This window comes from Apis laboriosa, unplaced genomic scaffold (genome assembly GCF_014066325.1).
Source record: "Apis laboriosa isolate Shangri-la unplaced genomic scaffold, ASM1406632v1 scaffold4_cov146, whole genome shotgun sequence".
NCBI classification, from domain to species: domain Eukaryota; kingdom Metazoa; phylum Arthropoda; class Insecta; order Hymenoptera; family Apidae; genus Apis; species Apis laboriosa.
In genome coordinates this window covers 6,314,264-6,325,603 of record NW_025223501.1, presented here as the reverse complement: position 1 = coordinate 6,325,603, position 11,340 = coordinate 6,314,264, and the positions used below count along the sequence as shown (strand labels likewise).

The 11,340-nt window shown below is 27.1% G+C and overlaps 2 protein-coding genes across 5 annotated transcripts; one reads left to right on the top strand and one right to left on the bottom strand.

The window, feature by feature from the left end:
- Positions 1 to 253: 253 nt before the first annotated feature.
- Positions 254 to 7,948, top strand: LOC122717151 (putative inorganic phosphate cotransporter). 4 transcript variants are annotated; one of them, XM_043940933.1, is made up of 8 exons: positions 254 to 1,791; positions 2,059 to 2,359; positions 5,058 to 5,191; positions 5,845 to 6,145; positions 6,345 to 6,583; positions 6,654 to 6,803; positions 6,978 to 7,355; positions 7,648 to 7,948. In XM_043940933.1, the coding sequence occupies exons 2-8, from the start codon at positions 2,281 to 2,283 to the stop codon at positions 7,846 to 7,848; spliced, it is 1,482 nt and encodes a 493-aa protein (XP_043796868.1). In that variant the 5' UTR covers positions 254 to 1,791; positions 2,059 to 2,280; the 3' UTR covers positions 7,849 to 7,948. The 4 variants fall into 4 exon arrangements, with proteins under 4 accessions (XP_043796868.1, XP_043796871.1, XP_043796870.1 ...); XM_043940936.1 differs by having other exon boundaries at positions 254 to 1,817; XM_043940935.1 differs by having other exon boundaries at positions 254 to 1,822.
- A 147-nt stretch (positions 7,949 to 8,095) lies between these two features.
- On the bottom strand, positions 8,096 to 9,538 carry LOC122717152 (phosphatidylinositol-glycan biosynthesis class X protein-like). Its single transcript, XM_043940938.1, has 4 exons — positions 9,411 to 9,538; positions 8,895 to 9,021; positions 8,447 to 8,755; positions 8,096 to 8,364 (listed from the first exon to the last, which is right to left on the bottom strand). The coding sequence occupies exons 1-4, from the start codon at positions 9,536 to 9,538 to the stop codon at positions 8,212 to 8,214; spliced, it is 717 nt and encodes a 238-aa protein (XP_043796873.1). The 3' UTR covers positions 8,096 to 8,211.
- Positions 9,539 to 11,340: the final 1,802 nt, after the last annotated feature.

The following is an 11,340-nucleotide window of genomic DNA, read 5'->3' as shown; positions in this document are numbered from 1 at the left end:
CCTATATGTAAAAATTTATATTAATTTATAATAATAATTATGTAATATATATGTATATACATTATATCGCAATGAACATTAAATGATACGATAAATCATACTATATTGATGCTATATTGATGCAATTTTTTTTAACGTTAATTTACATATTCGAACTGCAAAGATTGTTTTCATTTTTGATTTTAATTATTAATTAAATACATTCGTAATATATTTATAATATTGAATAATTCGAAGCAATATTTAACATAGATTGTTAAAAAAAATTTGAACAACAAGAATTCTTTTTATCTCTTATTGTTTATAATATATAATAAATATATTACAATTGATAAAATAAAAAGTTTATTTATAAAATTTATAAATAAACTTTTACTCAACGTATCGTAATATTGTTCATTGTAAATTATGACTTGTGCGTAAAATGACTATTTTCTTATGTTTCCTGTTTGATGCGTGAGGAATAAATATAAGGATAGAAGAAAAAAACAAGAACGTATCATAAATAGATATGATTGTAATATACGATTATAATATATCGATATGGTACTCGTTGCACTCATAGGTATTAGAATAATATTTTGACTTTATTTTGTCGTTGATTATTCAACTGTCGATGTATGAAATAATGTTTCGATTCGAAAGTTTTTTGATGTAAAAGGGATGATGAATATTACAATAACTAATTTTTCGTTGCTTCCCGAGATTTTTAACGAGATGCAACTCTTCAAGTTTTTTCGTTACAACACGTGACATTTGATCATATTTGACATACGATACGAATTCTTATAATCAAAAATTATTACATCACGGGATTCGAAAAATCGATAATAATTATTGAGATACGATCGATTTTTATCGATTTTATCGTAATTATCAATATTGTTCAAAATATCGTTTGCTTCAATCGATACGTGAACGCAATGCGATCGACAATATAATAACACGTTACAATTTAATATTCCAGCGATGTTTTTACGATTTTTCGTGTCTTCTTGGCGTATAAATAAATACGTATATCCATAAATATATATATATANTGTGTACTATATAACGATTAGATTCGTTCAATTATCATTCAATATCATTTAATATAGGTACTGTGTACCCATCTCGTTCGATCCATCGTTCGATCAGATGATGGATTACGCATGTTATTGTATCCACAATTTTATTCTATATACGTATACGTGTATGTACAGAGTAATGTGTATGATATTTACAATTTGATACATGTGCGAGAATTTCTGGAATTTTGTACACTTGATATTAATACGTTCGAATCGATGTACATATATCTTTTAAAAAAAATAAAGATGCATATATTTTATATACATATAAATAGATATATTCGCGATGCAAAATTTTTCGTTTTAACATCGTTCGATTTTTGTTCTATTATATCTTCATTCCGATGAATAAATACATTGTTTCCATTTATTGTATTTATATCGTGAAAGAACGGTTATATTCGATGGTTCATTGCACTTGTTATGCGATAACAATTAATGCGATAAACAATTATTGGTAAGATAATAATTATAGGAATGAAATGGAATAAAACTTGTAACGAGTCAACAAGGGTAGGGTAGGAGGTTTAGTCCGGTTTGTGAAACGTAACGAAACGGTTTGAGAAAAATCGATCCTCTCGTGATTCGAATTATATGTAGATATTATCGAAACGTGTTCGATTCGCACGTGGATAATTAAAATTGATTCGAAATATCGATAATATTGTTTCGCGCGTCGAAAAGTAAAAAGTAAAAAGCGAAAAGTGCTTAGTCAAACGTAGTGCGTAATCAAGAATATTGACTCTCGTATCGTAACATTCGCTTTGTCAATACCGTTCTATCATTCTATCAATCCATGAAATCTCTCCATAAATTGTTCTTCCTTGAAACATTCATTCCTTTTTTTTGTTAGATATTTTCTAATTATTATGATAATATAAATAATGTTTTGAAATATCTATTATATACATATATATATATTGCATACATACACACATATATATATAATATATATATATATATATAATATATAAAATTTTTCAATTAGATAAGGGAGAAACGTGATAATATACTATTGTCTGTGTATACGCATGCAGAACGTGCAAGTTGAAAAATAAGAGTGGGAGAAACTCTTTTCGGTGATGGACTATAAAACCACGATCGATCGATCGAGGGATCGTAGTGTCTTTTTTGCGATTTACTTTGTTACTTTGTGTCGACCCTACCTTACAACTTGTGTACACGTTCGGATATCGATTGGTTAATAAACATGACTTCCCGTATGACGAAAAGGGTGTCCATCGTTTCCATCTCGGAACGGATACAGACACCGGTGTCTAAACCTAAAGGTACCTTTTTTTTATTCTCTTTATTTATCCGCTCGTTTCATTTATAAATATCACGTGATACGTGATCGAGTTATCGAGTCGAATAAAGGAACACGATCGTACGTACGTAATTTTCGGATACAATTTCGGAAACAACACGTTGGAAACATCGTTACGTAGATAGAGATACAAGTACAAGTAGATATTTTCGATAATAAGATCGATCGTTTGAAGAGATAAAACCGGACGAAAATCAAATTGCGATAAATCGCGATTATCGATCGAATATAAATTTGATTTGTCGCGGCTTGTGCAAAGATCGGTGACGTTTGCCCTCGTTTATAAAATCGCGTTTCTCACGTGTTTTCTCCCGCTCCTTCGCGCAATTATTTCATCCACATTCATCAACGGATTTTCCTCGCATCCCTTTCGTACGATTTCGTCTTTCAAGATCAAACGTTCGTTTATCGTAATTTCTTAAATATATTTTGTCTCTTTTTATCGATTAACCGGATGGAAATTATTTATTCGGATTCGCCTCGTCTCGTGGATATTCGCTTCGATAGATGGAATAATTTTCGTGCACGAAATACACAAAATATTTTCGCACACATAAAAGTAAGAAGAGAGTCGTTTCATTCAAGAAATCGATATCGTTTCGCGATCATTTATAAATTCTGGCCGAGGATATTAAATGTTGGTTTAATTACGAGGACGTTTAAGAACACAGTGTGTTTTGTGCAACGTGCGTGGCATAAATACGTGACGAATCGTTACGAATTCCAAGACATGACGGCAACATGCTCGTCAATGTCAGATTTCTCGCGATGTCCTAGAAATGTGGAATGAACGAATACTCGTCCGCATTCTCTCCGCATTGTTCGAGATCCCAGCGTTGCGCGAGAAATATAAAATGCAACGCCGTCTCGCTTCGAGTGTTTAGCTTTCGAAGCTTGTAAATCGTATCATCATTTTTAAAACGGTTGCGATTCGATTGCACGATAACATTATCGAATAAGCTACCGACTGTACACCGACAGATATAAATCACGATTTAAAACATGCAACATGTATCATTTAGATACGATATTAAATTATCTATTGATTAATACAAATAATTTTGAAACAGAAGTATGTATAAGATGTATCTATAATTCGAACGAAGCTTTCTCTATTTCTATCTCGAAATCTCTGAATTCGTAAATAAAATTCAATTTCGATCAATCAAAAGTTTAATAAAAAACTGTTGTTAAAAGACAGATAATATCTTTTTCTCAGATAAATATGTGTAACTCGTTCTGTTTTTTATTTCGATTTCTTACGAGAGAACAAAATAAATAGGAAAAAAAAAAAAAAAAAAAAATAGAAAAGAATTTAAAAAAGAATCATGTTACGACATCGAAATGTTGTGAATAAGTGTAATCGCGCGTGCGATGATAGACCGCGTGAAAAGCACGTGCAAGCGAATATCTTTAAAACTTTCAACATTTTATCCTTCGAGACTACAACTTTCTAAATTTTTATAAAGTTGTTTCAAAGACATTTATCGTGATTTATATAATAATTATCTTTATTTGATATGTTCTTATATAGAACAATATTATTTTTTTTTTTTTTTATAAAGAAACTTTGTATCATATATATATATACACACACATAGATATCGCGTATTTAATGCTCATGCATAATTCACACTATTCGCACGATTAATCACTAACTATTATTAACAAAGCATTAATGAGAGAAAAAAAATTTATTTCTTCGATTTTTCGTATTATTGTTTGAGTCTAAGAATAATAAATAACAAATTAAATTGGAATTATATAAATACCACGATACAAATATAAATTATATAAATATCATATATAATCATATATAATTAATTATATATAATTATATTATATCATTATATAATATTATATAAATATCACGAATTTTTAGAATTTTTTCGTAATAAGAGGAATTCCATGAATGATCTGCAGAATTTTTTATCGTTTTCCATGTTTCCTAAGTTTTTATTATTCGAGTAACGATGCGTTCAATTCTCTTGTTGACGTGTGTCTAAAATAAAAATCGATCTTGTCATATATCTGCTTTAAGATTAGAATCAATTTCTTGGAATGATTTTTTTTTCCCGATTTATTTGTATGTTATTTCAGACATTAGAATAATCTATAGTGATAATCTTCTTATTCGTATTATTTCGATATTTATTATAAAATTTAAATAAAACATTTATTCGTATTTTCATCGCATAAATTTTTTTTTAAACAAAAGATATATTCGAATATTTTAGTACAAGTGTACAAAAATAGATGTACATAGATTATTTTAAAAGTTAAACTTGTGATAAAACTTGTGTTTAAAGTAATTTAATCGATGTCGATTACGAAGGCAACGGTGGAAAAGGTGAAAAAGTCGAGAAGAAAATTTCGATAGATATTAAGTTTTTTTTCAATTTTAGGAAACTTCTAACTCACAAATCTTATGTATGTAATCTTGTTTGTCGTTAATCTTAATCATCCTCGGTTCAACGAGAATATACGATGATTAATCATGGCAATATGTACGTTGTGCCATTTGCTTTTTGATAAAACATTATAAATATCACAATATTTTACTTTTACATATATATTTAACGTCTAAAGGAATAAACGATTTTCTTTAATTAATTTTATAATAATCTGTTTTAATAAATGTTTTAATTTATAATTTACAGCATCGTATGGATGTAGACACACGCAGGGCATTTTGATGGCTTTGGGTTTCTTCTGTTGCTATGCCATTAGGGTGACTACATCGGTGACGCTAGAAGCTATGACCAATGCTTCCACTGCAAATCCTGCTTTTCCAGTATGATTATTTTCTCATTTTTGAGTCTGCTTACCATTCGTATTCGTTGTCCATTCGTTAATTATTCCAGAATAGTTGTATAATATATATCACGTGCGATTTTACTTCACGTATGGATTATTTAACAATCTTTATCGATATATATCTATTTAAATGCATCATTTTTTATCGTATCTTAAATAAACGAAAGATCTTAAAATGCATCATCGATCGATAAGACTATTTTTATAATATTTATCTCTTCTTACTTCTAATGTAAAATATGTTCGCAAATGCACACGAATTGCGATTGACGCGATCCTCATTTTCGTATTCGATAACTTTCTTCTTAAAAACGATGCTCACGGTATCGAAAAGTGATCTTTTTTTCACTGTACGTATCTATCACGTATCCGTACTACTAGAAGATGTACGTACATATTTTAATCACGATCTACTGTCCAATGTAAAAAAACTAGTTTGTAGATGAAACTAAATTTGTAATAACTCAACACTTATTATTTTTTATCTCGATCACTCTATCAATTATGAATAGATTTGAGCATGAAATAAATTGTCGAAATAAACGATTGCCATTGATGAAAAGTAAATTTTTATCTTTCATTTTTGAAACTTATTTTTCCCAACTTTGGATTATTTCTTTATGTTTCAAGCAATTTTCATGGGACGAAAAGGTCAAGGATGTAATTCAGAGTTCCTTTTTCTGGGGATACGTGTGCACGCAAATCATTGGCAGCATGGTGGCGCAACGTTGGGGAGCTCATAAACTTTTCTCACTAGCACAATTCGCGTGCGGTTTCGTAACGCTTTTAATTCCCGTGCTTGCCGAAAACGCGGGATGGGAAGCGTTTTGCGTTACTAGAGTGATCGCCGGTGTATTTCAAGGCACCGTTCTTCCGTGTCTTCACGCGTTGCTCTCAAAATGGGCACCCATGGAAGAAAGAGGAAGAATATGTGAGTATCGAGTATAGAATATATATGGTAGTATTTTGATTATTATTGTTAATCTTCCAATTCGAAAATAAGTAAAATATTTACAATTTTTATCATTTTCGATACAATTATGGATTTTATTTTGGATAGAATGGAAGAGAATGAAAAAATAAAATAATAATTTTTATTTGGTTAAATTTTATTGTATATTTTATTACAGCGACATTCGTGTATGCCGGAGGTTGGATCGGAAATGTAACTTGTTTACTGAGTACGGGTCTATTGGCTGCTTCACCTTGGGGATGGCCCAGTTGTTTTTACGTTTGGGGCAGTATAACTATCGTTTCCAGTCTTTTGTTCTTTTTCATTGGTTACGAGTCACCGGCCGAACATCCAAATATACCTCAAGATGAAAAACAATATATCGAGAGTAGTCTTGGAATGATAGAAACGGAAGAAGTAAGAATATTTGATATATTCGAAATATATATCATCGCATATACATTTAATGATATATATATTTTTCCAGAAATTATCGACTCCTTGGATCAAAATACTTAAGAGTCGTCCAATGTGGGCATTAATGGCTACTCAATCTGCTCACACTTGGGGTTTCTGGATGCTTTTAACGAAAATCCCATCGTATTTTCAAGCGGTATTTAAGGTTAACATTAAAGAAGTAAGTAAAAGATAAATTGTTCGATATATAATTTTTAATTTGAATTTATTGATTATGGTTCCTATACATAATTAAATTATACATCTTTTTTTATTGATAATAATTAAGGAACACGAGTAAAAATTTATATTATAAATCTTCGAATTAATTCGTATACTTTTTATCGTGTTTCAGAATGGTCTTATGAGCGCACTACCATACTTCACAGCCTGGCTATTTAGTTTTCCCGTTAGCTTTATTTCGGATCTACTTATCAAACGAAATATCCTCACTGTTCAAGCATCGAGAAAGATTTGCAATACGTTCGGTGAATGGGTACCAGCGCTCGCATTAATAGGTCTTGGATATGTTGACAAAGAGCACTCTGAAATAGCAGTAGCAATTTTGGTAATTGCTGTTACTAGCAATGTTGCTATTTATTGTGGACATAACGTCAATCATATGGATCTTAGTCCAAATTTTGCCGGACCATTGATGGGTATCATAAATACCGTAGCGAATATTTTTAGTATTTTGGCTCCATTAATCGTCGGTGTTATCGTTCATGATAAAGTATGTATAATATATTATTTATGTATTTATTATTCTAAAAAAATTTATGTACTTATTATTCGTATATCTAAATTATATGAAAATTTAATAAAACGATGTTTGTTTATGTTTTCAATACTGATTTCTCGAATAATACATATATTGTTTATACAACAAATGAAAAAAGAAATATGTTACGCGAATTATATCTCGATATTGACAAGTAATATAATACGTTAGAATTGAATAATATAATTCGAAATAAATGTGAAAATATAAAATGTATTAATTTTTATTATTTTTAAATTTTCAGACTAATGTTGAAGAATGGAGAAATGTATTCTTTTTAACGAGTGTAATATATTTCGTTGGAAATTTAATTTTTATCATGTTTGGTACATGTAAAATTCAAGCATGGAATGATCCTGTAGAAAAACAGAAAGATATCGCTATGAATTCTACGAACGAATCATCGGTGGAGAATGGAAATGTACAAAAAACTAAAGAATATTGAAAAGATGGCTTTTTATAGAAAAAGAATCGTGATGGTGTTACCATGATGCCAGACAGTATAAATATTTATCATAACTACTAATAAAATGTATTATAAATGCTGTGATCGAACAATTCAATATCATCATTTTCATTATTTTATTTGTGAATACATATGAAAAATGTATCATTATTTTATTTGTAAATGCATATGATTTTTAAATGTGCATTGTATATAAATATTTATGTTATATATAAATATTATATTTAATATTTATTAAATTAAAGAACAATACGTATGAACGTATTTATACAAGTTTAGAAAAATTTGTTACTATAAAAGTACAAATGATCATAATACATCAACATATTTAATTAAGATATGTTACTCTCTCTTAAGATGTTGTCTAGGCATAGATTTCCAAATTGTATGTATAAGAAATATTGTACATAATATTGTTAATAACAATGTTGTATAAGTTACCAGAGGTAACATAGTTGTTTCACCAATTGGAATTGTCCATTCATTTTTCATATCCTGTAAAAAAGATTAAAAATTCCAACAAATTTCTATTTATAAAGTTATATAAATAAGATATATTTTTGATATTCTTACATACTTTATTATTTAACATCACGTATGGAATCTCTCTCCATTTAGGTACGATATCTACGCATGGAGAACACAAATCAATTTTAGAAATTCTGTATTCTTTGAGTCTTTTTCTACAGCCCAATAACAACTTTGGATCTGGTAAGCTAATATTTATGTATTTATCATTTACACTAGCATATCGATAACGTTGATGTACTGGGAGTTTTAAGATACTTTCTATATTAGTTAAACGTGAACAAATACTTATATTTTGTATTTGTGCTTTTTCAGTGAATAATTCGACATTGGTTTCTCCGCTAGAACATGCTGTGCTCTGAAATGGTTGAATATAAGAAATATAAAAAATATTTTATGCTTATTAAAAAAGATAGTAATATAAGATATAAAACTTGGATTGAATCAAAATAATTTCATATATATATTATAATGATGTTTTAAATTATTCTACTTACAATTCCAAGTCTTCTTAAATGATTTAATTCATTAACATCAACATATAAAGCAGATGGAAGTTGCAAATAAAGGACAATGTAACAATCCTCTATGAATTGATCGATATATATTTGATATATTAAATTTCTGTAAATGAAATTTATTGTTAAAAATAAAATATTTAATTAATTTTTATAAATTATCAGTATTTAAATCTATATCTTCTAAACATATACTTTCTGTTAATATGTAAATTTTATGTATCAAATATACTTTTATTTATGATAAAATATATTTATATAAATGTAATTAACAATTAAAATTCTTAAATTTCTTCGTTTAAATATGATATGAAAATTATAAATTTAATAATACATTATTAATTATATACAGAATATTATATATATAAATAATATATACAGAAATTAATTATATTCTTAAATTCTCACATTAATGATCGTTATAAATTATTTATTAATTTGAATAACAGAGATTCTTACTATATATGTATATATATGTATTTTGATATACATAACCTATGAAATCCTGTTCCTTCTACATTTAATGAAATACGAGCTTCTAATTCGTCGCAATTTACCAATAAAATTAGTGTGTAAAATAAAATAATTTGTATAAAATATTGTTTGGCACAATTTAATGTCATTTTTTAAATATAATATGTAATTGATGCATTTCAAGATAATATATTTTACTTTTATAAAAAATTGATAGATGTCACTGATATATAACTTTTTGAACATTACGTGAACATTTTTATATTCATTTTTAAGATTTATATAATTAGTAAATTAATATTAAATTTTAGAAATCATAATTTTAATATGCGTATATAATATTCAAATACAACTTATTCGTGTATATGTACATATGTACTTATGCATCTAGCAAATATTTATATATTACTTTAATATTAAAAAAGAATATATTACATTATGTTTTCAATTTTAATTTTAATTATCGACTGATGCATAGCTTGAAATTTATTTTATAATTTATTAAATGTTAAGAATTTTATTTTGAAAATGCCAAATCAAAAAAAAAATCCTTCCTTAATTTACTAATTTATTTTATAATTTTAAATTTTGATAGAATGATCTTTAAAAATAATGAAACTAATATATATATTTATATGTACGTTTGTGTATTTTTTTTTTATGTTTTGAATATATTGTAGATTACGTTGAATATATTGTAGATTAATTTTTTTTTAATTTTTTTATTTTAAACGTTCAATTTTACATTTTAATTTTTTATATTGGATAATTTTTAAATTAAATTAATTATAATAATTTATTCTTATTACATTTTTAATCAGTATAAACTTTAAAGTATAGAAATTTATGATTAAAATATAAATATTGTATTTTAATTTTTGCATGAAATAAATAATAGTAATGCTTCAGCCAATCAAAAAATCGCTAAGACTTAGCGACAAAACGAATGCGCATCATAATGCGCATGGTGTTAATCCATTGTTGAAAATCGTAATAAATTACGTTTTACCGGCAAAAGTGATTACATAAAATTTGTATCGATTTGATATTTTATTACCGGTTATTGAACTTAATTATAGATTATTAAGTCTTGTTTAATCAATACAAGTTTATTTATTCATTATTGTTTCAGAATTTAAAACATCTTGTACAGATTGTAAAAGTTTGATAATTCGAAAGCGGGATAATTTTGAAAATGTAATAATTCTTATATATTATAACAATTAAGAGATAATTCGACAATTTTCATGCAGATATGGCAAGTTTTTTTATTTTTTTTAACAAAAATAAAAATATAATTACTATAAATTTCCTTTATTTTTCTTTTTACATAATACAATCAATTCACACATATTTCACATATATTCTTATATATATATATATATAATATATACATATTATATGTATGTATATATACATATTTCTTTTCTAAATGCGTTATCCGTACGTTCAACTCGTGTATTGTTACTTTTGTATTTGTTTTGATTTTACATATGAAGCCCCAAAGCATGAAAACATTTCTTATACAGCCTTTCCGGGAAATTGATGATTCGCGTCGTGTCACGTTCGACGTCGAGTATATATCTCCCCTCTCCTTCCAATTTGGAATTCGACATCGAAATAGCTCGCGTGTCATTTTGTTGTCGAAACCAGACGGTTGAACACTTACTTCAGGTGTAAGAACTATCTATTTCGTAATATTTATTTAACAATTATTGTTTTATTTTTTATATAATATTTCATTAATATACGTTTGTTTAATTATTTGTTGAATATTATTAGATATAATTAATAATTCTTTCAGGAATAATTATTCTCTTATCTATTCGTCTAATTGATCATTAGAATTACCATTAGTTCGTATTATGAATTTTTAAAATAGGTTAGGTTATTGTATTATTATTTTAATGCGATCATTTTAGTGTTTGTTGCCAGGATCTTACATACTCAG

What these genes read in the sequence shown, in the direction of transcription:
- LOC122717151 (XM_043940933.1), top strand. Translation starts at nt 2,281, where the DNA reads ATGACTTCCCGTATGACGAAAAGGGTGTCCATCGTTTCCATCTCGGAA. An exon ending in CTGCAAATCCTGCTTTTCCA is followed by an intron (nt 5,192 to 5,844) that starts GTATGATTATTT and finishes TTATGTTTCAAG; the next exon opens with CAATTTTCATGGGACGAAAA. An exon ending in GGAAGAAAGAGGAAGAATAT is followed by an intron (nt 6,146 to 6,344) that starts GTGAGTATCGAG and finishes ATTTTATTACAG; the next exon opens with CGACATTCGTGTATGCCGGA.
- LOC122717152 (XM_043940938.1), bottom strand. Translation starts at nt 9,538, where the DNA reads ATGACATTAAATTGTGCCAAACAATATTTTATACAAATTATTTTATTT. An exon ending in ATTTAAGAAGACTTGGAATT is followed by an intron (nt 8,756 to 8,894) that starts GTAAGTAGAATA and finishes CAACCATTTCAG; the next exon opens with AGCACAGCATGTTCTAGCGG. An exon ending in ACGTGATGTTAAATAATAAA is followed by an intron (nt 8,365 to 8,446) that starts GTATGTAAGAAT and finishes TCTTTTTTACAG; the next exon opens with GATATGAAAAATGAATGGAC.